At 46.8% G+C, this 27,922-nt stretch overlaps 2 protein-coding genes across 8 annotated transcripts in view; one reads left to right on the top strand and one right to left on the bottom strand.

Annotated features, from left to right (window-relative positions):
* The window catches only part of GPLD1 (glycosylphosphatidylinositol specific phospholipase D1), a 164,091-nt gene extending 156,319 nt beyond the window's left edge, over positions 1–7,772 (top strand). For all 4 annotated transcript variants that reach the window (XM_063923254.1, XM_063923253.1, XM_063923252.1 and 1 more), the window contains one exon: positions 7,296–7,772. In XM_063923254.1, the coding sequence (XP_063779324.1) occupies positions 7,296–7,376 (81 nt within the window). In that variant the 3' untranslated portion in view covers positions 7,377–7,772. The remainder of the gene's footprint in view (positions 1–7,295) is intronic.
* MRS2 (magnesium transporter MRS2) overlaps positions 1–27,922 on the bottom strand; it is a 287,514-nt gene that overhangs the window by 215,253 nt on the left and 44,339 nt on the right. For 3 of the 4 annotated variants that reach the window (XM_063923259.1, XM_063923260.1, XM_063923261.1), the window contains exon 10: positions 27,524–27,637. In XM_063923259.1, the coding sequence (XP_063779329.1) occupies positions 27,524–27,637 (114 nt within the window). Of the gene's footprint in view, positions 1–8,161; positions 19,195–27,523; positions 27,638–27,922 lie in introns of those variants that run through there. The other variant, XM_063923258.1, reaches the window with a different exon arrangement.

Below are 27,922 nucleotides of genomic sequence, written 5' to 3'. Positions count from 1 at the left end.
TGTGGTCCCTGACAGTGATTTTATACTGGCAATGTTAACATACATCCATATACAGTCCATACAAAGCCTTAAGACAGTGAGCACTGCGGGGTTTGTAGCCCAGAGCCAGTTAGTCCGCGGCGGGCACTGCAGCTCTGGGCCCGTGACTGCCGCGTGACTTGCCGCCAACACTGCACCGGGGACCCGCTAACCGGGATCCCGGTGTAACACTCACTGCACCTGGATCTTCGGCATCTGTTAGAGGGTGGCGGCTAGCTGCCGGCGTGGGCACACACACTAACGTGTGATCAGCACCTCAGGAGCTCAGTGTCCTGAAATTATGAACCATTAACCCTCAGGAGCTCCAGAGAAGTGCACCTGGCTCCTCGGGCACATTTTTCTAAACGGCGTCTGATAGGAGGGGATTAGAGGGGAGGAGCCAGCACACACATGCAGACACTAAAACTTTTTTCTCTGACGTCCTAGTGGATGCTGGGACTCCGTAAGGACCATGGGGAATAGCGGCTCCGCAGGAGACAGGGCACAAGAATAAAAGCTTTAGGATCAGGTGGTGTGCACTGGCTCCTCCCCCTATGACCCTCCTCCAAGCCTCAGTTAGATTTTTGTGCCCGAACGAGAAGGGTGCAGGCTAGGTGGCTCTCCTGAGCTGCTTAGAATAAAAGTATATTTTAGGTTTTTTATTTTCAGTGAGTCCTGCTGGCAACAGGCTCACTGCATCGTGGGACTAAGGGGAGAAGAAACGGACTCACCTGCGTGCAGAGTGGATCGGGTTTCTTAGGCTACTGGACATTAGCTCCAGAGGGACGATCACAGGTTCAGCCTGGATGGGTCCCGGAGCCGCGCCGCCGGCCCCCTTACAGAGCCAGAAGAACGAAGAGGTCCGGTGAAATCGGCGGCAGAAGACGATCCTGTCTTCAGACTAAGGTAGCGCACAGCACCGCAGCTGTGCGCCATTGCTCTCAGCACACTTCACACTCCGGTCACTGAGGGTGCAGGGCGCTGGGGGGGAGCGCCCTGAGACGCAATATAACATGATATACCTTAGATTGGCTAAAGAATACATCACATATAGCTCTGGGGCTATATGGATGTATTTTAACCCCTGCCATTTTTTACAGAAAAAGCGGGAGATAAGGACGTCGTGAAGGGGCGGAGCCTATCTCCTCAGCACACAAGCGCCATTTTCCCTCACAGCTCCGCTGGAAGGACGGCTCCCTGACTCTCCCCTGCAGACTTGCTACTGAATCAGGGTAAAAAAGAGAAGGGGGGGCACTATTGGCAGCTAAAAACTATATAAACAGCAGCTATAAGGGAATAACACTTATATAAGGTTATCCCTGTATATATATATAGCGCTTGGTGTGTGCTGGCAGACTCTCCCTCTGTCTCTCCAAAGGGCTTGTGGGGTCCTGTCCTCTATCAGAGCATTCCCGGTGTGTGTGCTGTGTGTCGGTACGTGTGTGTCGACATGTATGAGGAGGAAAATGATGTGGAGGCGGAGCAATTGCCTGGGTTAGTGATGTCACCCCCTAGGGAGTCGACACCTGACTGGATGATCGTATTTAAAGAATTAAGTGATAATGTCAGCACTTTGCAAAGAACGGTTGATGACATGAGACAGCCGGCAAATCAATTAGTGCCTGTCCAGGCGTCTCAGACACAGTCAGGGGCCCTAAAACGCCAGTTACCTCAGTGGGTCGACACAGACCCAGACACAGATACTGAGTCTAGTGTCGACGGTGAGGAGACAAACGTAATGTCCAGTAGGGCCACACGTTACATGATCACGGCAATGAAGGAAGCATTGAACATTTCTGACACTACAAGTACCACAAAGAAGGGTATTATGTGGGGTGTGAAAAAACTACCAATAGTTTTCCCTGAGTCAGATGAGTTAAATGAGGTGTGTGATAAAGCGTGGGTTTCCCCCGACAAAAAACTGCTAATTTCTAAAAAATTATTGGCACTATATCCTTTCCCGTTAGAGGTTAGGACACGTTGGGAAACACCCCCTAGGGTAGATAAGGCGCTCACACGTTTATCTAAACAAGTAGCGTTACCGTCTCCTGATACGGCCACCCTCAAAGAACCAGCAGATAGAAGGCTGTAAAATATTCTTAAAAGTATATACACACATACTGGTGTTATACTGCGACCAGCAATCGCTTCAGCCTGGATGTGCAGTGCTGGCGTCGCGTGGTCGGATTCCCTGACTGAAAATATTGATACCCTGGATAGGGACAATATACTGTTAACTATAGAGCATTTGAAGGATGCATTACTATATATGCGTGATGCACAGAGGGATATTTGCACCCTGGCATCAAGAGTAAGTGCTATGTCCATTTCTGCCAGAAGAGCGTTATGGACGCGACAGTGGTCAGGCGATGCGGATTCCAAACGACATATGGAAGTATTGCCGTATAAAGGGGAGGAGTTATTTGGGGCTGGTCTATCGGACCTGGTGGCCACGGCAACGGCTGGAAAATCCACCTTTTTACCCCAGGTCACTTCACATCAGCAGAAAAAGACACCGTCTTTTCAAACTCAGTCCTTTCGTTCCCATAAGTACAAGCGAGCTAAAGGCCATTCCTTCCTGCCCCGGGGCAGAGGAAGGGGAAAAAGACTGCACCATGCAGCCGCTTCCCAGGAGCAGAAGCCCTCCCCTGCTTCTGCCAAGTCTTCAGCATGACGCTGGGGCTTTACAAGCAGACTCAGACATGGTGGGGGCCCGTCTCAAGAATTTCAACGCGCAGTGGGCTCACTCGCAAGTGGACCCCTGGATTCTACAGGTGGTATCGCAGGGGTACAAACTGGAATTCGAGGCGTTTCCCCCTCGCCGGTTCCTGAAGTCTGCTCTACCAAAGTCTCCCTCCGACAGGGAGGCAGTTTTGGAAGCCATTCACAAGCTGTATTCCCAGCAGGTGATAATCAAGGTACCCCTCCTACAACAGGGAAAGGGGTATTATTCCACGCTGTTTGTGGTACCGAAGCCGGACGGCTCGGTGAGACCAATTTTAAATCTAAAATCCCTGAACACTTACATATAGAGGTTCAAATTCAAGATGGAATCACTCAGAGCGGTGATAGCAAACCTGGAAGAAGGGGACTATATGGTGTCTCTGGACATCAAGGATGCTTATCTCCACGTCCCAATCTACCCGTCTCACCAAGGGTACCTCAGGTTTGTAGTACAAAACTGTCATTATCAGTTTCAGACGCTGCCGTTTGGGTTGTCCACGGCACCTCGGGTCTTTACCAAGGTAATGGCCGAAATTATGATTCTTCTTCGAAGAAAAGGCATCTTAATTATCCCTTACTTGGACGATCTCCTGATAAGGGCAAGGTCCAGGGAACAGTTAGAAGTCGGAGTAGCACCATCTCAGGTAGTGTTACGTCAGCACGGGTGGATCCTAAATATTCCAAAATCGCAGCTGATTCCAACGACACGTCTACTGTTCCTAGGAATGATTCTGGACACAGTCCAGAAAAAGGTGTTTCTCCCGGAGGAGAAGGCCAGGGAGTTATCCGAGCTAGTCAGGAACCTCCTAAAACCAGGACAGGTGTCAGTGCATCAGTGCACGAGGGTCCTGGGAAAAATGGTGGCTTCTTACGAAGCGATTCCATGCAAGAACGTTTCAGTGGGATCTACTGGACAAATGGTCCGGATCGCATCTTCAGATGCATCAGCGGATAACCCGGTCGACAAGGACAAGGGTGTCTCTTCTGTGGTGGCTGCAGAGTGCTCATCTACTAGAGGGCCGCAGATTTGGCATTCAGGATTGGGTCCTGGTGACCACGGACGCCAGCCTGAGAGGCTGGGGGGCAGTCACACAGGGAAAAAATTTCCAGGGCTTGTGGTCAAACATGGAAACATCTCTTCATATAAACATTCTGGAACTAAGGGCCATTTACAATGCCCTAAGTCAAGCGAAACCCCTGCTTCAGGGTCAGGCGGTATTGATCCAATCGGACAACATCACGTCAGTCGCCCACGTAAACAGACAGGGCGGCACGAGAAGCAGGAGGGCAATGGCAGAAGCTGCAAGGATTCTTCGCTGGGCGGAAAATCATGTGATAGCTCTGTCAGCAGTGTTCATTCCGGGAGTGGACAACTGGGAAGCAGACTTCCTCAGCAGACACGACCTTCACCCGGGAGAGTGGGGACTTCACCCAGAAGTCTTCCACCTGATTGTAAACCGTTGGAAAAAACCAAAAGGTGGACATGATGGCGTCACGTCTAAACAAAAAACTAGACAGATATTGCGCCAGGTCAAGGGACCCTCAGGCAATAGCGGTGGACGCTCTGGTGACACCGTGGGTGTACCAGTCAGTGTATGTGTTCCCTCCTCTGCCTCTCATACCAAAAGTACTGAGAATCATAAGAAGGAGAGGAGTAAGAACGATACTCGTGGTTCCGGATTGGCCAAGAAGGACTTGGTACCCGGAACTTCAAGAGATGCTCACGGAAGACCCGTGGCCTCTACCTCTAAGAAAGGACCTGCTCCAACAGGGGCCTTGTCTGTTCCAAGACTTACCGCGGCTGCGTTTGACGGCATGGCGGTTGAACGCCGGATCCTGAAGGAAAAAGGCATTCCAGATGAAGTCATCCCTACCCTGGTCAAAGCCAGGAAGGATGTAACCGCAAAACATTATCACCGCATTTGGCGAAAATATGTTGCGTGGTGTGAGGCCAAGAAGGCCCCTACAGAGGAATTTCAACTGGGTCGTTTCCTCCATTTCCTGCAAACAGGACTATCTATGGGCCTAAAATTAGGGTCCATTAAGGTTCAAATTTCGGCCCTGTCGATTTTCTTCCAGAAAGAACTGGCTTCAGTACCTGAAGTTCAGACATTTGTAAAAGGGGTACTGCATATACAACCTCCTTTTGTGCCTCCAGTGGCACCTTGGGATCTCAATGTTGTTTTGAGGTTCCTTAAGTCACATTGGTTTGAACCACTCACCACTGTGGACTTAAAATATCTCACATGGAAGGTGACGATGCTGTTAGCCCTGGCTTCAGCCAGGCGTGTGTCAGAATTGGCGGCTTTATCATATAAAAGCCCTTACTTAATTTTTCATTCTGACAGGGCAGAATTGAGGACTCGTCCTCAATTTCTCCCTAAGGTGGTTTCTGCCTTTCACATGAACCAACCTATTGTGGTGCCTGCGGCTACTAGGGACTTGGAGGACTCCAAGTTACTTGACGTTGTCAGGACCCTGAAAATATATGTTTCCAGGACGGCGGGAGTCAGAAAGTCTGACTCGCTGTTTATCCTGTATGCACCCAACAAGCTGGGTGCTCCTGCTTCTAAGCAGACTATTGCTCGTTGGATTTGTAGTACAATTCAGCTTGCACATTCTGTGGCAGGCCTGCCACAGCCAAAATCTGTGAAAGCCCATTCCACAAGGAAAGTGGGCTCATCTTGGGCGGCTGCCCGAGGGGTCTCGGCTTTACAACTTTGCCGAGCAGCTACTTGGTCAGGGGCAAACACGTTTGCTAAATTCTACAAATTTGATACCCTGGCTGAGGAGGACCTGGAGTTCTCTCATTCGGTGCTGCAGAGTCATCCGCACTCTCCCGCCCGTTTGGGAGCTTTTGTATAATCCCCATGGTCCTTACGGAGTCCCAGCATCCACTAGGACGTCAGAGAAAATAAGATTTTACTTACCGATAAATCTATTTCTCGTAGTCCGTAGTGGATGCTGGGCGCCCATCCCAAGTGCGGATTGTCTGCAATACTTGTACATAGTTATTGTTAACTAAATCGGGTTATTGTTGTTGTGAGCCATCTTTTCAGAGGCTCCTTCGTTGTTATCATACTGTTAACTGGGTTCAGATCACAAGTTGTACGGTGTGATTGGTGTGGCTGGTATGAGTCTTACCCGGGATTCAATATCCTTCCTTATTATGTATGCTCGTCCGGGCACAGTATCCTAACTGAGGCTTGGAGGAGGGTCATAGGGGGAGGAGCCAGTGCACACCACCTGATCCTAAAGCTTTTATTCTTGTGCCCTGTCTCCTGCGGAGCCGCTATTCCCCATGGTCCTTACGGAGTCCCAGCATCCACTACGGACTACGAGAAATAGATTTATCGGTAAGTAAAATCTTATTTAAAGTGCCATGCTCCAGTGGACTCGATCTATACCCCACAGTACTAAAGTACAAGACCCCAGTATCCACTAGGACGTAAGAGAAATCCCCATTGTCGTTTATGGTGGGAACCTGCGGTCTGTGGTAGACTGCAAGGTTAATTGCGGTCACCCAGAAGAGTGACCTCAATTAACCTCGCGGTCTGCGGTAGACCGCAGGTTCCTACCATAGACTTTAATGAGAATTTTTTCCCCACTATAGCCTATGCGCACTGCTTGATTGGCTGTGCGCTCCCGGCCTGCCAAACAGGAGAGCGCTATGACGTGGCGCTCCCTGATTGGCTGGCAGGTTCATTTGGGACACAGTGATTTTTTTTTTAATGGTTTGTTTAGTCCTTCTCAGGGGCTTTGTTAGTAATCACCTGAAGTCTTTCCAGGTGAGGGGCATAAAGGGGGAGTAGTCAGAAACCAACTGTAGTGTAGTTGTGCCCTGTTCCAGCTCTAGCACCCTCTATACTCCGAGGGACAGCAGTGTCCGCCAAATGGATTCAGGGAAAGTATTTACAGGAATTGCAAAAATCCGTGCTGTGTGAAGCTTTTACAAATGTGTCCTCATTGCTACAGTCGCGCCAAACAGTCCCTCTCGGCTTGCCAGGTTCCGTGAAACTCTAGCTAGCGCTGGCCGTCTTTTCTGCTGAAAATGCATCTTATTAAGATGATATAGGACACTTATGTGCAGCTGAGTCTCTGAATCTGTATTCTAAGTGCTAAAATATAGCAGCCACAGGCATTTTCCAATACAAGATTGGTTGTGCTCTGTATACAGATTCAGTCACACACTATACAAGTGTTGCATATCAAATTAATCAGCACAGCCTCCTGGTGCATGCTAGTCACATTATGTTTCACTTAAGATGCACCTTTGGCAAAAAATTACACCCTATGCTACATAGTTGCTCGTGACCTGGTAACTGTCTCATCTAGGCATCTCACTCTGTGTGGCGTATTGTGTATATGTCCAATGAATTTTGCTGCAGGTTCAAATTCAACAAAACAAACACAGACCTTGTTTATATCATCCATCGCCTTAGCAGTGTCACTATTAATGATCTCTCTAGATCCAGACTGATTGTTAATTTGATGAAGTAATATAAAGACTTCTAGTCATTCTTTAAAATGTATTTTTATTTTTTTTATTACAGAAACAAGTTGTTGTAGCAGCTGTAAGAAGTTCAATGAAAGCAAGGCTGGCCGGCAGCCTATATATTTACAATCTAGACTGAGTATACCTAAAGTGTATAATGTATATACTGTACATCTGCAGGATGTATAATGTAAATACTGTACAACTACAGGACTCAACTAACACAGATAATGGACAAAAAACAGGAATTCAGACAAGCTCTACCCAGCCAACTTGACGGCAGGTTGGAATGATCATCTATAGATATATGGCCAGTTTAAGACATGGAAGACTGCTTCAAAAAATGCTATTAAGAATTGTGAAGCTATTCATGCATGTACATTTAAATAAAGAATCAAACTGTATATCCAAATGTGGTTCCACATACTACATCTAGTGCAGGTCAATCATGATAAAACAGTGACCGTGCAGTCTATCTGCAGAACATCCGTTCTGCTGTATCTGTCTCTAATTTCATTAAACCATTGTGACTAAAGGCTCATTCACATACTGTATATGTACTGGGGAAAATGGAGTAAATGCAGAACAGTCCAAGCTTTAGGGCTGGATTCATTTAGCTGTGTTTTTTTTTTTACGGTGCAGGGAAAACTGGTAGCCTCGGCTTTTACACCCAAGGTTATTCAATTATAGCCCCCTTTTTCGCAGAGTAAATTTGCTGCTAATGCGCATTAACCCATAGGTTCTGTGAAAAGTACTCATAGCTATGGGTTAACATGTGCTTAGATAAAAGCACATAAGAAAGCCGCCTTCCAAAGCAGAAAACTACTATTGATTTTTTAACAAACAAAAATAACAAAGTACAAATTTAAACCTTTGTGCATAATAAAGATGGAAGGTTTAAAAAACAAACAAAAAACACATTAGTTTGTGTATAAAAATATTTTATTCTATATCAGAGAAGATATTTTCTTCCTTACAAATAAATGTTAGTTTATGACCTAAAAATGTTTTGAATAAACTATCCAATTTGTTAAAAAAGTTACATATTTTTGCTCTGTTGAATTGAAGCCCCACTGCTTATTATCCTAATGAAGTTTTCATATACAACTGTTATACCTTTAACAGAGAGAAAAAACACCATTATTATTTGTCTTATTTGTAAACTATTAGTGGACAACCTAAAGTTTAGCAATAAATAAAAACCCAAGTGATTCAGTACAAGCTAACTGCATGTCTGCCGCTTGGAACGCTCATGGTGAGACAGGGGTCATTGTTGTTTTCTGGTCACAAAGCCTCTCCTGAAATGAAGACAACTGCACTGGGAATGCTCAGAGAAGGGTTTCCTGCATAGTAAGGTCCGATTGCTCTATGGTGAAGTGACGAGGTATACTGGCACCGAAATCGGTCACTGAGGCCTTTACAAGAGGCTAGGACGAGTCAGCTCATTGGAGTGATGCTATGCCCAACAGTTGGAACACGCATATTAATTTGTAACAGTGGCTTAGTTTTCAGTTTCATAATGATAATTATCAGGAACAGCGCATTGTACACTTTTTTGATACATCTTCTTCTCCAAGGCCAAACACAAACCATATTTATGCACCGCCCATATTAAATAGGGAACTTGAAAGAAAGGAACGTACTACCCCTCCTTAACTGTTATTAACTACTTGAAAGCCCTGGGAAAATGAGAACCTCCCATACTGGTACATGACGATGGGTTATGAAGCCCTGAGGTTGCATCGCTTGAATGACTGAAAGGAAGAAGTGCAAAGACAACGAGAAGGAGACAAGGCAGATGTATGCTGCAAATATCCATTATATTTGAACAACTTCTGAGCTAGTTCAGATCGGCTCAGCATATTACAAAGGAGACCATCTGCACTGTAAGGAAATTAATGGTTGTGAAGCGGTAGGAGGTTGGACTTCTATGTACTGTTACACTTTGTACAATGTGGCTCTTCCAATATTTTAGCCTCTCTGCATACCTAGGTGCACCTCTAGTTTGCAAAGTCTCCATAACCGGAAAGTGGTTGTGCACCTCTAAGTGGGATGGCAAAACCGAAGTGATTTGCAATGGGTCAAGTGAGTCCACTAAGGGCTTTGAGATCTAGTACAGAACAGAAGGAACTGCTGATATTGAGAGCTAAAAGTCATACTGGCTGCAATCTGGTGGGATCCCTGGGGTCCAGAAAGTGAAAAAAAGGGGGAAGTACCATGGAAACTACCTGCAGAATCCATCGATCTGACTGGTCCAGGACTGAACTAATGGGAGACATAGTCAGGGTATCTTACAGCAATGGAGGGATTTAAAGTCTCTTTTTTGAGAGGGGTTTTCTTCCCAACGTGAGTGGTATTGGTCTGGGAGGTCTTCATGGTGTGTTCTTCATAAAATACATATAGGTACATTTGTTGATAGACATACACAGGAGCAGCTTCACGGCTGTTCTAAGTGCTTTCCTGATGAGGCACAATGGTGTTCCGTGCATTTAATAATACACAGCCTATTAATTCTTCTTTTACACATTTATTTTTAGTACAAATTCTAAATATATTTAAGTAAATTAAGGTTTAATTTTACCTTTCAGCTGTTCTAGCTGATTTGAGATATCAGGTTTGAATTATAATATTAAAAATTACTACTGACATAAAAATAGTTTTTAAGCATAATAAATATAAGAGAGCTTAGGGTCGGATTCTGAGGTGGGAATTAAGCAAACAGTGCAGGTAGCGGTGTACTGGGGCAAAACCCTGCTGCACTGCAGGTGGGGTAGATGGAAAATGTGTGAGAGATTAATACCCCCTTACATACTGTTCGCCAAAAACCTGGGTTTTGCTGGTGATGTGCCTTGACCTGGGTCCTGGTTATGTTGAAAAGACCCAACCCGGGTCGAGTGACTGGATCCGTGATCCGGCCCAGGACCAGGGTTTTCTGTAGGGAGAGTGGATGCTACCCAGGTTGCTCTGTTGGCTGTTTGGTGCGACTGCAGATGACATCAACTGCAGGTGCTGGACCACATCACAGGGGACACACACAGCAGAGTCCTCAGTGAGGCAGACACAGCAGGACACATAGTGTGGCACCTGCAGCACCAGTGCAGATGCTGAAGGAGACACACTGGGCAGACACAGCAGCACCACTGGTTAGATGGAACAAAGAAGTGCAGTGCATACCCTTTTTTTATGGTCTGTACCGGCCAAAAAGGGCCTGTGTACCGGCTTTTGGCATCTCCCAATTCCACCGATTCCTGTGGGATCGCTGCGAGGACACGCCCCCTTTGACAGTTGTTCAGCAGAATTGCACCTCCTTCTTCTGAAATGACACTGTGCAATGTACAATAACATAGGCCCTCATTCCAAGTTGTTCGCTCGCTAGCAGCCGTGCAAATGCTAAGCCGCCGCCCTCTGGGAGTGTATCTTAGCTTAGCAGAAGTGCGAACGAAAGGATCGCACAGTGGCTACAAAAAAAAGATTGTGCATTTTCTGAGCAGCACCAGACCTACTCCTAGCTAGCGATCACTGTTTAGTTCCTGTTTTGACGTCACGAACACGCCCTGCGTTCGGCCAGCCACGCCTGCGTTTCCCCAGGCACGCCTGCGTTTGTATCTGACACGCCTGCGTTTTTCCACACACTCCCCGAAAACAGTCAGTTACCTCCCAGAAACACCCACTTCCAGTCAATCACTCTGCGGCCAGCAGTGCGACTGGAAAGCGTCGCTAGACCTCGTGTGAAACTACTTCGGATTTTGTGAAAGTACGTCGCGCATGCGCATTGTGTCGCATATGCATGCGCAGGAATGCCACTTTTTTACCTAAACGCTGCGCTGCAAACGAAAACTGCTAGCGAACAACTCAGAATGACCACCATAGTGTCAGCAGCTGCACCAGTTTAATGTGAAACTGCAAATGAATGCTGTAAACCAGGAGCTCCAAGCTACTGAGTAGCAACTCTTTAGCCATGTTCACAACAATACAGTCCCTGCCCATCAGCCAGGTCACCACCCAGCTTCAATTATCTCATTATTGTGAGACAAAAAAGAAAAAGAAAAAAGAAGTGTTCCCTTTAAGGACACACAAAATCCCAGGCTGACGCAGGTTCAATGTGAACGTGTCTGACACGGGAATTACCCAGGTACACGGTGTAGTATGAAAGGGGGCCTCGGGCGGAGATCTGGGTTGTAGCCAGGCTAATAGATCTAGGTCAGAGGCAGGTTTTTGTCAAGACGTGTGTGTGAAAGCGGTATTGGATTGGAGAAGGGTGTGTCCAAACTGAGATTTAAATTGCTGTGTACAAAAAAGCTGACCAGCATGTGTGGGTTACATGCAAAAACAGTCAGTATTCACCCTGCATGCAGACAAATAAATTAATTTGCACCCACTGCATTGCAACATTGTTTTTCCAGGTAGAAAGTTACTTGCTATGTTTTACTTTATACCCAACTCATAATCAGGCCCTTGAACTCTTAATAAAGTACATCCAATAAAATATATATATATATATATATATATATATATATATATGCACATATACATACACACATTGATATTTATATATATATATATATATATATATATATATAAATATCAAAGAACATATCATGTGAGCAAAAACGAATATGATTTGGCTTGCAGTGCGACTGTCATATCAAGGCATATTAATTTGCACACTCACAGTATATTTATGTAACTATGTAAATTCTAGTTGATGGGAGGTAAACAATACGTTTAAATATTACACTCATTTATCTGAAAAAGATATGTGTATTCCATCCTTATTTTGATGGCTGGAAATTAGCGTACACTACTAGTCTCACTGTATGCAGAATCACTCTTCCAGACAGCAACAATAACATCATTGGCAAAGATTTTTTACCATAAACCACCAAATGATAAGTACAACTTGGTTCATAATGAAGCAGAATATTTAAACTGTTAAGGCACATTGGCAATATACATACGTATCTATATACCAATATTTTAATCTATATACTAATATTTTAATATATATATATATATATATACATACACACACAAACACACACACACACACATGTGGATTATAAGATCTACACTAAAAAGGTAGACAGAATCAAAAGGTCGACATGGAAATGAATGACAAAAAAAAAAAGTATACAATTTTTTTGCCTCGCTGTGCTCAGTATGAAAAAGTTGAAAAAAAATCAAAAACTTGTGTTGACCATGTATGTCGACCATTGTCATATCGACCTGTTGACCCTATTGACCTTTTGAACTGTCTACCTATTACATGTCGACCTAATGCATGTCTACCATTAGTGGTCGACCTATTGACCTTTTTAATGTAGCTCTATAGACCGAATACCCATACATACACGTACGAGTTAGATTATTATGACCACCTCCTACTTTAGATGTCAGCACTGTGTAGCCTATGAAGTACATCACCTGTCGTGCGCTGACTTGGTGGTTATATAAGGTGTGTGATAGGCCGTCTGCACACATATCACTCGTTGCTGTCATGGGTTAAAGGGGCGATTTATCAGAGTTGCAAAAAATAGGATTTTGGTACCTACCGGTAAATCCTTTTCTCTTAGTCCGTAGAGGATGCTGGGGACTCCAAAAGGACCGTGGGGTATAGACGGATCCGCAGGAGCCTGGGCACACTATAAAGACAAACTGGGTGTGAACTGGCTCCTCCCTCTATGCCCCTCCTCCAGACCTCAGTTAGAAACTGTGCCCAGGAGAGATGGACATTTCGAGGAAAGAATTTATCGTTATAAACACGGTGAGTGTCATACCAGCTCACACCTCAAATCCACCGTAGAGCGTGGCATTCAGTAGAATACCAGCTAACGGCATGAACAAAACCCAGCCAGATGCTGAGAGAATACGTAACACAAACCATGTGTCCACAGAAGCCAAAATAAGAGCCCGCCTACCCTGGCATGAACAATGGTATCAACCGCCTGACAGAAAAAAACACCACCAGGGAGTACCCAAAATCAATAACTGCAGACAGTACGTACTGGGCCGGGCGCCCAGCATCCTCTACGGACTAAGGGGGTCATTCCGAGTTGTTCGCTCGTTATTTTTTTGTCGCAACGGAGCGAATAGTCGCTAATGCGCATGCGCAATGTCTGCAGTGCGATTGCGCCAAGTAAATTTGCTATGCAGTTAGGAATTTTACTCACGGCATTACAAGGTTTTTTTTTCGTTCTGGTGATCGTAGTGTGATTGACAGGAAGTGGGTGTTTCTGGGCGGAAACTGGCCGTTTTATGGGAGTGTGTGAAAAAACGCTACCGTTTCTGGGAAAAACGCGGGAGTGGCTGGAGAAACGGAGGAGTGTCTGGGCGAACGCTGGGTGTGTTTGTGACGTCAAACCAGGAACGACAAGCACTGAACTGATCGCACAGGCAGAGTAAGTCTGGAGCTACTCAGAAACTGCTAAGAAGTGTCTATTCGCTATTTTGCTAATCTTTCGTTCGCAATTTTAATATGCTAAGATTCACTCCCAGTAGGCGGCGGCTTAGCGTGTGCAAAGCTGCTAAAAGCAGCTTGCGAGCGAACAACTCGGAATGACCCCCTAAGAGAAAAGGATTTACCGGTAGGTACCAAAATCCTATTTTCTCATACGTCCTAGAGGATGATGGGGACTCCAAAAGGACCATGGGGTTTATACCAAAGCTCCAAAACGGGCGGGAGAGTGCGCACGACTCTGCAGCACCGAATAAGCAACAAAGGTCCCCAAAAACAAACAGGGCAACAAATTTGCAGAGCATAGCAAAAGCGTTTGATCCCGACCCAGAATCCGCTCGACAAAGTTGAACCGCCCAAACACCTCGGCGTCAGCCCAAGAAGAGCCCATCTTTCCACTAGAATGGGCCTCCACCGACTTCGGTAGCGGCAATCCAGCCGTAGAACGAACATGCCAAACTGCCGTGAAACAGACTGCAGAACGCAGTCTTCCAAGCCATGTTGGGAACATACGAGACAAACCGAGCCTCTGTTTCTGCAAATTGAGCCAACATTGGCGACCTACATACTCAAAACTCTGGCTAGACCGATGGAAATTGAATCAGCTAATGCCTAATTAACCACCAGCATCAAAATATTTCTGTGAAACCCGGAAGCACTCTTGGTAGAACTACCAAGCGAGAACCCAATTCCTCTCTATCCACCTGAAAGACCCAATAAGGCACTCGTGAGACAAAACCACCACTTCCGACCCCCGCCTTGCGGACGTCAAAACCAATAGCCTGACCACTTTCCGAGAGAGAAATCTTGTAAAGAAATCTATTAGGCTTGTCTCCACACCGGCTAGTAAAATATGGATAAACGCGACCTAGCTGAAAATCTGCCATAGGAGCCTTCCTGGATACACCCAAGACACATAACTACTCCCACCACGGTGGTAACGCTTTACCCTTAGTTCACTCCCAGCCTGAAGAATAGAGGAAACTACCTCACCGGGAACACCCGTTCGGCTTAGGATATGGCATTCAATCGCCCCACCGTCAGACGCAGCCACAGTAAGTCATGCTACACGCCGTGATCTCGTTGTAACATAACCTCACGTAGAGGAAGAGGGCAGTAATCTTCTATGAGTAAACCATGAAAACTAGACAGCCAACCCTCGCTGGCTAGACCGGATTCAAAAAGATCATCGGAACCTTTGATTCTCTTACTCTTACCATCATCCGAAAAGTGCAATCGGAGAGGCCACATAGACCGACTAAACACACCCACGGTGTCGCGAGTATGGCCCCTGATATATCTCGAGTGTCCCTTGATCTGGAACAATCTCCTCGAGGCCTCTCGCTGAGGCGAGATGCCAACATGTCCAAATGCTACACTCCTCAAAAGCTTGTCACATCTGGAAAAACTTCTCGATGACGACTGGATTTCTTTTTCAGCTGTATATCACATCAGCAGAGGAAGTCTATTCCACCGCCATCCACCTCCGGAACGAAGGCTGCTAACATAGCGTTCACCAGACTTCCCACTCAACTGCAAACTGTGCATCTTCTTCCATTTCCGCTTTTCTCCTGGTTCCGCCATAGCGGCTCCCTTACGCCCCTGCTGACAAGTCCTCTGGTAGAACCAACACAGGCAAAACACGAAGAATACGGTCGTCGAAAATAGCTCTTAATTCAAGAAAGCTTATAACAGACAAGCTTCCCAGCTTGACCTTATCCTCTGGAATACACTTGCAAAGGGCTGCTCCCCAGCGTCGGATATCTGTATGCACGGACACCAGGATCTAAACCTGGATCCCGAACCTTCATTCCCCTAGAATGAAAAAAATCGAGCCGACCTCACAGGCGCGATGTCCTGGCCGATAGAATTATATTCCGGTGCATGCGCATGTGAGACCCAGCACACTCTTCCAACTGGTCCCTTGAACACCACTCTGGTATTAGACCTGCTCACCGAAAACAAAAACCTCTTAGGCCGTCATCTGTCTTATTGCAAGAACATATTGATGAGGTGTTCCCTCAAAGCCGATCCAATTCTGGATCCTCAGACTTCTTTCGACAGAAAAAATGCCGGACCTTAAGGGGTCAGTATCTGCTCCGAAAGCCACTTTTGACCACTGCATCGTTGGAAACAACCGTCCATCCCTGTACCGAAGAACAAGCAGAGAGAGACAATGACTTGCCCCTTTATACCGGGACAACCAGACAACGTTCTGAACCTGACGCAACTCTGTATGGCGTCGCGTACTACCTTCCCCCCCTAGAGGGGAATGGCAAGATCCATTAGAAAAACAGTAAGGGAAAACAACCGTAAGGCAGACTGTTCCCCTTTGGATTCTATAAACAACTCACAGGTCCTAGTCTATTTCTATAACTGAAAATTAGTAGGCGAGTGCTCACCGGAGTGAGGACGTGGAGGCCACACACACTACTGAGCCTCATTTTGACTTGTTTTAAGGACATTACATCAAAGTTGGATCAGCCTGTAGTGTGTTTTTCCACTTTAATATTGAGGGTGACTCCAAATCCAGACCTACATGGGTTAATAAATTTGATTTCCATTGATAATTTTTGTGTGATTTTGTTGTCAGCACATTCAACTATGTAAAGAACAAAGTATTTAATAAGAATATTTCATTCATTCAGATCTAGGATGTGTTATTTTAGTGTTCCCTTTATTTTTTTGAGCAGTGTATATAAAAATTTTTTTTTCACTTAGCTGCCTGTGTATGATCCCTCGCGACCGGGCTCTGCGTCGACCAGGAGTTGACCGTCATGATTATCTCTCCGCGTGTGAAGAGAAGAATATTTGGACTCCTTGAGAGGATCAAAACCAACTCTTCCCGGCCAATCTAGAGCTTAATCAACAGAGCGATCAGCACATGATATTTCAGCATTCATGGATATACATCATGGAACACACAATAGACACATATCTCAACCATGCATATATAACCTATATATACATATATATACACACATATAGATATAACCTATACGCAAGTGGATTGTCCCGACCTGTCAGGTCTCTAGTGACAGTAATGTGTTGCGAATGTGTATGACCACGCACTGACATGCCCTCGATGTGGATCTAGCAGGAACGGTATGGTCGACAGAAACTTAGTAACCGTCGACAGCAAGTGGCAAAAATACTAATAACCACGGAACCCCGAGGGGTCTGAGGGAAGCAGACAAATACAATTTTGATAACACTCCCCCCACATATACCTATAAATATACGTATATATACAGGAATAAGGCAATGACAGCCTGATAAGTCTTTTTCCAGGAAAAACCCGTTGATGCCGACCTGGCATCCATAAACAACTGTATCTCCCCTATCGTGTTTACGTTTAAAGCATCTGCTAATACTTAATTTCCTGAATCAAGTACCGCCTTGCGCCGGCGAAGCCGACAGTTATTCCCACAGCACCTTATGACAAAGCCCTCACACCTGCCGACATATGTCGACTAACTAATAGTGGGTACAACCGGGAAACAGTCAGTTTATGTAACAAAAGAGGCATTATGCGTCCAATATCACACAACTCCCTATAACAACCCTATATGCCCCCCCCTGACGGGGATCTAAGGAAAAATGGCGGCGACTCTATGAGGGCTAAGCTCCGCCCCTTCCCGGCGCGCTTAAGTCTGCTAAAACACAAACATAAGCGGCAAAATTTAACTGAGGCTTATATACAGGTATTAACCCCCTGTATATACTAAATGTACCAACACAGCCCGGAGCGCCCCCCCCCCGCGCCCCGCACCCCCGGAGATCGTTGGTGTGTGGGAGCGAGTGGAGTGCAGCGCCGCGCACGCTGCGATGCCCCGGCGGGGTGAAGACACCCGGTGTCCGGGTATGTTCCCCCCGACCGTGATAGTTCCTTAACTGCTGCCCAGGGCGCTCCCACACCAGTGCCCTGTACCCACGGTGGAGCCTGCGGCGGTGGGGAAAATGGCGCCCCGTGCGCTACAACACGCTGGCGGGAGTCCGGGCCATGGAGCTCCGGCACCGCCAGCTAAATAATAACTTTAAAATGCTGCCCAGCACGCTCCCCCCAGCGCCCTGCACCCGCGAGCCAGGGAAGAAAATGCGCATAGTGCTCTCCAACATGCTGGCGGGCGTCCGGGACACGGAGCCCTGGCACCGCCAGCTGAATACTAACTGTAAAGTGCTGCCCAGGGCGCTCCCCCCAGCGCCCTGCACCCGCGAGAGCCGGGGAGGAAAAAGGCGCGTAGTGCGCTCCAACATGCTGGCGGGCGTCCGTGACACGGAGCCCCGGCACCGCCAGACTGACAGTTAAACATGATCACTGACAGTAAAAAATAATCACACCAGGGTTCCCACCCCGTATTTTAACTATACATGTCTGCCCATGGGAGCCGGCGTCGGGGAAGTAAAGACGCGCAGCCATATGCCGGCGGGGGTATGATTTTTTCTTTTTTATGCCAGCCTTAGGAAGAAATCAGCAACCTGCTGCCCAGGGCGCCCCCCCCCCCCCCCCCAGCGCCCTGCACCCTGTGAGTGCCATTGGTATGGGAGCATGGAGCGTAGCACAAACTGTTACCTCCGTTACTGAAGTCTTCTGCCGTCACTGAAGTCTTCTGTTCTTCTCATACTCACCCGACTACTTTCTTCTGGCTTCTGTGAGGGGGGGTGACGGCGTGGCTCCGGGAACAAGCAGCTAGGCGAACCAAGTGATCGAACCCTCTGGAGCTAATGGTGTCCAGTAGCCGAGAAACAGAACCTTTGAACTAAGAAGAAGTAGGTCTGCTTCTCTCCCCTCACTCCCACGATGCAGGAAGCCTGTAGCCAGCAGGTCTCCCTGAAAATAAAATACCTAACAAAGTCTTTTAGAGAAACTCAGTAGAGCTCCCCTAGTGTGTGTCCAGTCACTCCTGGGCACAAAGTGTAACTGAGGTCTGGAGGAGGGGCATAGAGGGAGGAGCCAGTTCACACCCAGTTTAAGTCTTTATAGTGTGCCCAGGCTCCTTCGGATCAGTCTATACCCCATGGTCCTTTTGGAGTCCCCAGCATCCTCTAGGACGTATGAGAAAGGGATGATTATCGACTTTCGGGCCAAGGGTGGCAGTATTTCTGAAACTCGCAGTTTGTAAATTGTTTGCGTGCTTCTCTGGTGACTGTGTATCGTGACTGGACAAATGGCGGCATTGCGAACAGACCGAAGTGTATAGTCCCAAAATCCTATCAAAGGAGACCTTGTATATGGGAGTTTGGGGAATATGCTCAGGCGCAATCCTAAGCATAATAATGCCTGAGCTTTCGGATCATCTCCCCACATACAACATAACTGATATGTTGTCACACCGGCGTGCAAACTTCTGTTACCGGATGGTGAAAAGTAACTGTAACAGACTTTCACCAGTAGTCCATTTAGTTGTGTCTAAAGTCCATTGTACTGTGACCTGGAAGGTTACACCTTATGCCCATTTGTTGCGTCTGTTCTTCCAGTAAGAGGAAATGTCCTCTTTAAAATCTAGTGAAACAGGGATATAAAAAAACAACACAAAATTTAGAAATATGCTTCCAAGTACAGAAAGTATAGTAAGGATGTGACAAAGGGGTATGGCTCATTAGGCCGACAAAAAAAGTTTGACAGTTCTATATCGACCTCAAAAGGCTGACATTAGAAAAAAGTTGACACATGAAAATGTTGACATGAGCTGTTCTAGGTTTATGGAGTGTTTATTTTATTTTTTTAACTCTTAGCAGCTGGACCTTAGTGTACCGCTTTGCTCGTCAGGCTTCAGGTTACCGTTCCAAATCGTAGTCCACGTGGAAGGTAAAGCATGAAAAAGTTAACATTTAAAAAAAAATTTAAACTTATGTCGAGCATATGCTATGTCGCCCATTGTCATGTCAATCTTTTGACAATGTCAACCAATAGTGGTCGACCTAAAGACCGGATACCATGACAAATAAATACTAATCAGTGGAAGAGCAGTTTATGAATCTGAATGAGGGGAAAAATACATTTCTGTGGAAGTTACAGCCTGTGTCTCTATTCTCAATGAAGGGGCTGACGTAGAGGTGAAAACAAGTCCGTTTTACAGATGGCTCTTGCATGCACAACTATAGGCAAATAACTCCTCTCAATTGGTGTTACTGGATGATGGCAGGAATCTCACATGTACAGTAAGTGAAGGGAGCAATCCACTTATATGGGACGAGAGAATTTATAATAGGGTCCCCGACATGAAGAATACATATCTAGTTTACATTGCATTTGCAAAGAAAGCCTGGCCAAAGTACACATGACAATACTGAAAAATGATAAACTGTAGTGATCAGTCACCCGATTTTCAACCTTAATGCTGGTTGATTTTACTTACCGGTAAATCTATTTCTCGTAGTCCGTAGTGGATGCTGGGCGCCCGTCCCAAGTGCGGACTTCTTCTGCAATGCTTGTATATAGTTATTGCTTAAATAAGGGTTATGTTATAGTTGCATCACAGTTTATCTGATGCTCTGTGATTGTTCATACTGTTAACTGGGTAAAGTTATCACAAGTTATACGGTGTGATTGGTGTGGCTGGTATGAATCTTACCCTGGATTCCCAAAATCCTTTCCTTGTACTGTCAGCTCTTCCGGGCACAGTTTCTCTAACTGAGGTCTGGAGGAGGGACATAGAGGGAGGAGCCAGAGCACACCAGAATCTAAATTCTTTCTTAAAGTGCCCATGTCTCCTGCGGAGCCCGTCTATTCCCCATGGTCCTTACGGAGTCCCCAGCATCCACTACGGACTATGAGAAATAGATTTACCGGTAAGTAAAATCTTATTTTCTGTCAAAAAGCCACCAGATGCTAGCAAAGTTGCGTGGGACCTGTCAGCACACTCACACCAGGTGTCATGCGCTGCATGGCGTATTGCGGCTAGATGTATGAGGACACATCTGTAGTAGACATTGCAGTCTTTGTTTTTTCTCCCCATATTGTAGTATGTGCAACCAGCATTAAGGTTGAAAATCGGGTGACTGATCACTACAGTTTATCATTTTTCTCTAACGTCCTAGTGGATGCTGGGGACTCCGTAAGGACCATGGGGATTATACCAAAGCTCCCAAACGGGCGGGAGAGTGCGGATGACTCTGCAGCACCGAATGAACAAACACAAGGTCCTCCTCAGCCAGGGTATCAAACTTGTAGAACTTTGCAAAGGTGTTTGAACCTGACCAAGTAGCCGCTCGGCAAAGCTGTAATGCCGAGACCCCTCGGGCAGCCGCCCAAGAAGAGCCCACCTTCCTTGTGGAATGGGCCTTAACTGATTTAGGCAGCGGCAACCCAGCCGCAGAATGAGCCTGCTGAATCGTGTTACAGATCCAGCGAGCAATAGTTTGCTTTGAAGCAGGCGCCCCAAGCTTGTTGGAAGCATACAGGATAAACAAAGATTCTGTTTTCCTGACCTTAGCCGTTCTGGCTACATAAACCTTCAAAGCCCCGACCACATCCAGGGACTCAGAATCCTCCAAGTCCCGTGTAGCCACAGGCAAGACAATAGGTTGGTTCATATGAAAAGATGAGACCACCTTGGGCAGAAATTGAGGCTGAGTCCTCAACTCTGCCCTATCCACGTGAAAAATCAGGTATGGGCTTTTGTATGATAAAGCCGCTAATTCCGAAACACGCCTTGCAGAAGCTAAGGCCAACAACATGACCACTTTCCAAGTGAGGTATTTCAACTCCACTGTTTTGAGTGGTTCAAACCAAGGTGACTTGAGGAAACTTAATACCACGTTAAGATCCCAAGGCGCCACCGGAGGCACAAAGGGAGGCTGAATATGCAGCACGCCCTTCACAAAAGTCTGTACTTCAGGAAGAGAAGCCAATTCTCTTTGAAAGAAAATGGATAAGGCCGAAATTTGGACCTTAATGGACCCTAATTTTAGGCCCAAATTCACTCCCGTTTGAAGGAAGTGAAGCAAACGGCCCAAATGGAACTCCTCCGTAGGAGCAGCTCTGGCCTCACACCAAGAAACATATTTCCGCCATATACGGTGATAATGTTTCGATGTCACATCCTTCCTAGCCTTGATCAGGGTAGGAATGACCTCCTCCGGAATCCCTTTTTCCGCTAGGATCCAGCGTTCAACCGCCATGCCGTCAGACGCAGCCGCGGTAAGTCTTGGAACAGACAGGGCCCCTGCTGCAGCAGGTCCTGCCTTAGAGGAAGAGGCCACGGATCTTCTGTGAGCAACTCTTGCAGATCCGGATACCAAGACCTCCTTGGCCAATCTGGAACAATGAGAATTGCTCTGACCCTTCTTAGTCTTATTAATCTCAACACCTTGGGTATGAGAGGCAGAGGAGGAAACACATAGACCGATCTGAACACCCATGGTGTCACCAGAGCGTCTACCGCTACCGCCTGAGGGTCTCTTGACCTGGCGCAATACCTCTTTAGCTTTTTGTTGAGACGGGACGCCATCATGTCTATTTGAGGCAGTTCCCACCGATCCACGATCTGTGTGAAGACTTCTTGATGAAGTCCCCACTCTCCCGGATGCAGGTCGTGCCTGCTGAGGAAGTCCGCCTCCCAGTTGTCCACCCCCGGGATGAACACTGCTGTTAGCACGCTTACATGGCCTTCCGCCCAGCGCAGAATCCTGGACGCCTCTGCCATGGCCACCCTGCTCCTTGTGCCGCCCTGGTGGTTTACATGAGCCACTGCCGTGACATTGTCCAACTGAATCAGAACCGGTTTGTTCTAAAGCCATTTCTCCGCCTGGCGTAGGGCATTGTAAATGGCCCTTAACTCCAAAACATTTATGTGGAGACATGTCTCTAGGCTTGACCAGAGACCTTGGAAATTTCTTCCCAGTGCGACAGCTCCCCAACCTCGGAGGCTCGCGTCCGTGGTCACCAGGATCCAGTCCTGAATGCCGAACCTGCGACCCTCTAGGAGGTGAGCACTGTGCAGTCACCACAGGAGAGATACCCTGGCCCTGGGAGACAGGGTGATCCGTTTCTGCAAATGTAGATGGGACTCGGACCATTTGTCCAATAGGTCCCATTGGAAGGTCCTCGCATGGAACCTGCCGAAGGGGATGGCCTCGTATGAAGCCACCATCTTCCCCAGAACTTTTGTGCAATGATGCACAGAAACCTTTTTTGGCTTTAAAAGGTTCCTGACCAGGGCTATGAGCTCCTGAGCCTTCTCCACCGGAAGAAAAACTCTTTTTTGGTCTGTGTCTAGAATCAGGTCCAAAAAGGTCAGACGCGTTGCAGGCACTAGCTGGGATTTCGGTAAATTGAGAATCCAACCGTGCCTCTGCAACGTCTTCACGGACAGAGACACGCTGTCCAGCAACTTCTCCCGAGATCTCGCCTTTATAAGGAGATCGTCCAAGTACGGGATAATTGTGACCCCCTGCTTGCGCAAGAGCACCATCATTTCCGCCATTACCTTGGTGAAAATTCTCGGGGCCGTGGAAAGACCAAACGGCAACGTCTGAAATTGGTAGTGACAATCCTGTACTGCAAATCTCAGAAACGCCTGGTGAGGGGGGAAAATTGGAACATGAAGGTACGCATCCTTTATGTCCACGGACACCATCCAATCCCCTCCCTCCAGGCTGGCGATGACATTTCTGAGCGATTCCATCTTGAACTTGAACCTCTTCAAGTACAGGTTCAGGGATTTTAGATTTAGAATGGGTCTGACCGAACCGTCCGGTTTCGGTACCACAAACAGGGATGAATAATAACCCTCTCCTTGCTGAAGATGAGGAACCTTGATTATCACCTGTTGAATGTACAATTTGTGAATTGCCGCTAACACTAGCTCCCTCTCTGACGGGGAAGCTGGCAGTGCCGATTTGAAAAACCGGCAAGGGGGCATGACTTCGAATTCCAGTCTGTATCCCTGGGAAACAATCTCTATTGCCCAGGGATCCACCTGCGATTGAACCCAGACATGGCTGAAAAGACGAAGACGTGCCCCCACTTGATCTGACTCCCCCCGGAAAGCCCCAGCGTCATGCTGTGGACTTTGTGTAAGCAGGGGAGGACTTCTGCTCCTGGGAACTAGCTGAGTGCAGCCGTTTTCCCTTACCTTTACCTCTGGCAACGAAGAACGATCCTCGTACCTTCTTGTTTTTATTGGAACGAAAGGACTGCATTTGATAATGCGGTACCTTCTTAGAATGCTGCGGGGGAACATAAGGTAAAAAATTCGATTTACCGGCCGTAGCAGTAGAGACTAGGTCCGAGAGGCCTTCTCCAAACAATTCCTCCCCCTTGTACGGCAATGACTCCATATGCCGCTTCGAGTCGGCGTCTCCCGTCCACTGTCGGGTCCACAAGAGCTGCCTAGCAGAAATAGACATAGCATTTATTCTAGAGCTTAGTAAACAAATGTCTCTCTGAGCATCCCTCATATATAAGGCAGCATCTCTGATATGCTCCATGGTCATTTGGATGGTATCCCTATCTAAGGTGTCAATCTCCGTAGATAAGGAGTCTGCCCATGCCACGACAGCACTACATTCCCAGGCCAACGCCATGGCCGGCCTAACTATAGTTCCTGAATGTGTGTAAATGTGCTTCAGGGTGATTTCCTGCTTGCGATCAGCAGGATCCTTGAGGGAAGCTGTGTCCGGAGAAGGCAGTGCCACCTTCTTGGATAAGCGTGTCAGCGCCTTGTCTACTTTAGGCGCAGATTCCTATCGTATCCGATCCTTCTGTGGAAAGGGATACGCCATGAGAATCCTTTTGGGAACCTGTAGTCTCCGATCTGGAGATTCCCAAGCCTTTTCGCATAATTCGCTTAGCTCAAATGAGGACGGAAACGTGACTTTAGGCCTTTTCCCTTTATACATGTGAACCCTCGTGTCAGGGACAGGGGGTTCTTCCGTGATATGCAAAACCTCCTTTATGGCAATAATCATGTACCTAATACCTTTTGCCACCTTCGGCTGTAATTTTGCATCCTCATAGTCGACACTAGAGTCAGTATCTGTGTCGGTATCTGTGTCAGCGACCTGGGATATGGGGCGCTTTTGAGACCCTGAAGGTCCTGGCTCCCCAGGGACAGGCACGGGCTGGCTAACTGACTGATCCCTAGCTTCAGCCTTGTCTAATCTTTTATGCAGAAGATTTACATTTGCATTCAAGACATTTAGCATATCCACCCAGTCCGGTGACGGCGCTGCCGACGGCGACCTGACATTCAAGCACTCCCCCTCCACATTTAGCGAGCCTTCCTCATCAAACACGTCGACACACCCGTACTGACACACTGCACACACCCAGGGAAACTTTTTCTGAAGACCGTATCCCCTGAAAGGCCCTTTGGAGAGACAGAGAGAGAGTATGCCAGCACACACCCCAGCGCAACAACCTGGAGACCAACACAGAATGTTTTTCCCCAGCAGCGCTGTATTATATTGTATCCGCCAATTATGTGCCCCCCCCCCTCTCTTTTTAAACCCCCTTCACCGTGTGTAAGCAGGGGAGAGTCCGGGGAGCTTCCTCTCAGCGTTCTGTGGAGAGAGAAATGGCGCTGGTGAGTGCTGAGGGAGAAGCCCCGCCCCCTTGGCAGCGGGCTTCTATCCCGCTCAAAATCGTGAAAAAATGGCGGGGGCTCAATTATATACATGTACAGTGCCCAGCTGTACATGTATATACCTATTTGCCATCCAAGAGGTGTTACTATTGCTGCCCAGGGCGCCCCCCCCTGCGCCCTGCACCCATACAGTGACCGGAGTGTGTGAGGTGATGTGTGCGCCCTGCACCCATACAGTGACCGGAGTGTGTGAGGTGATGTGGAGCAATGACGCACAGCTGCAGTGCTGTGCGTTACCTCTGTGAAGCTGAAGGCTTCTGCCGCCTGAGACGTCTTCTTGCTTCTGCTCTTCTTGCTCTGTGAGGAGAACGGCGGCGCGGCTCCGGGGGTGGACGCCCATGACGAACCTGTGTTCACCCCCTCTGAAGCTAATGGTGTTCAGTAGCCGAGGCAGTAGATCCTATCAGTTAAGTAGGTCTGCCCCTCTCTCCTCAGTCCCTCGATGCAGGGAGCCTGTTGCCAGCAGTGCTCCCTGTAAAAAAGTAAAAATCCAAAACAAAAATACTTTCTGTAGCAAAGAACTCAAGAGAGCTCCCTGCAGTGCGCCCTTCATCCTCTGGGCACAGGATCTAACTGAGGTCTAGAGGAGGGACATAGAGGGAGGAGCCAGTGCACACCCAGAATCCAAAGCTTTCTTAAAGTGCCCTATCTCCTGCGGAGCCCGTCTATTCCCCATGGTCCTTACGGAGTCTCCAGCATCCACTAGGACGTTAGAGAAATAACAAATCATTTTGGATACATGTTCTTCATCTAATTCGCTCATTAAAAAAAACACAACAATTTCTGAGCATTTTTTCAGTTAAATGGTTAATAGTAGCTCGCACCACAGGTACAGACTGAGCTAGGGGACACAGCAACACCCCTCTTATGGTCATACCCCCAACACCGGGTCCTGCTGGAAATCTTGGTGGCCCTAAGTATTTGGTGTAGTCTGTGAGGATAGGTGTATTTTTTCCAGGGTGTTATCACATGTGCTTTAAACAAGGAGTGAATTGCTTCACAGTGCACCGGAGTATACAGTAGTTTCCCTTTTCAGAAGAGGAATGGGGGGAGGAGGTGGTTTGGAGTGGAGGAATCCTGTGGTCGGCATGCATTTTGTTAGTATTGCTGATGGAAGCTGGATGGTTTTTGTTATGCTGCACTGAACTCCTAATAAACACAACCTGTTTGGTTTCATGCACAAGTTTGGACTGCTTCTTATAATGTAAAACCTGCTGCTCTACCAAGCTAGGGAGAAAACCCCTACAATGTATCAGGTCAGGCTGCTGCTGTGCACAGTAATCTACTGCCCCCCCTCCCCCCTTCCCCCCCAAAAAAAAAACAAAAAACAAACAAACCCCAAACAAACAAAAAACACTGTGCAACAGGTAAGCTGTTCATTTCAGAAATTTTAAATTGTATCAGATTTCAATAAACTACAGCATAATCAGTCGTTAAGTAAACATTAAAGATGGAATGTTGCAATACTTCTGAGCAATCTAAAACATTGAGAATTACTCAATGGTGTTATGGGAAAATGCAATTGAATCCCATTTTCTGCATGCAAAACTGACCCGTTTTCGTGCAAAAAACACAGGATCCCGGAGTTCCCAGATCCATGTGTTTTCGCGGCCGCAAAAACAGGTAATTTATCTGGGATTTTTTCTTCTCCTGCCTTCGGGCAGGTGAAAACAATTCCCCGATACTGCCGGAGATCAGGGCTAATTGAATAAGCCCCAGAGTACCAATTAGATGCAGTAATTTACTGCTGCTAATTGAATACTCCCCCCCCCCCCCCCCCCCCCCCCAGAGATCTAATTCTTCCAAAATGCAAGTTTTGTATTTTTTTATTTTTTTTTTAATTTAAAAATGTTTGCTACTTGTAATACAGGTATTTCTAAATCAATATACTAATGCTCCAGAAAGTTACTTACAGACCTAAATATATTTCTGCCATTTAAGATGTGATTGTAGGAGAAGCACAACACTTATCAAACACCTACTATGACTACTACAAGACTACCCTTTACTTGGAATTGCAGCCGCAAAGTCATTTTGTAGGTTTGGAGAGTTAAAATTGATAACTCAGAAGACAGAGCTTTAAGAATGTTAAAAGATAAAATGTACTAACTCAATGTATGCAATATTAACTTATAGGCTTAAAAAAAAAATGACTGTATTATGCTTGTACCAATTAAAAGACTTAAGAGTTTTTAAAGTGTGTATTACTGGAAAGAAGAGCTAACAGTATGTACAACGTACCGAGGGTGGCTTCGATGGCTCTAGATGTCTCCCAAGAAAAGAAAGCAAACGTCTCCAGATTAGGCCACTTCCCAGGAACATTACTCCTGTGACAAACCAAAATACTTGGGGGTCCTAAAGAATGATAAAAAAAAAATTAAATAAGGGAAAATTAAAGTCAACAGATAAAAGTATATAATACTCAGTTTTGTTAAAGCAGAGAACACGGATAACCCCCCAAAAATTCAATGAACGTACTACAATGAGTGACAGAAAACTACTGCAACAAACAACCGAGTGCCTGATTTACAGATTTCCGTAACTCCAGTATTTTCGTAAACCGCTGTTTAATGCAGGAGCCGCACTGCGCTTCTACAGATCTGATCCTGCGACAGGCTGCAGCTGGACTGACATGCTGCT

This window comes from Pseudophryne corroboree, chromosome 5 (assembly GCF_028390025.1).
Source record: "Pseudophryne corroboree isolate aPseCor3 chromosome 5, aPseCor3.hap2, whole genome shotgun sequence".
NCBI classification, from domain to species: Eukaryota; Metazoa; Chordata; class Amphibia; order Anura; family Myobatrachidae; genus Pseudophryne; species Pseudophryne corroboree.
The sequence above is the reverse complement of the archived record's forward strand: the minus strand, read 5'-3'. Positions and strand labels throughout refer to the sequence as shown.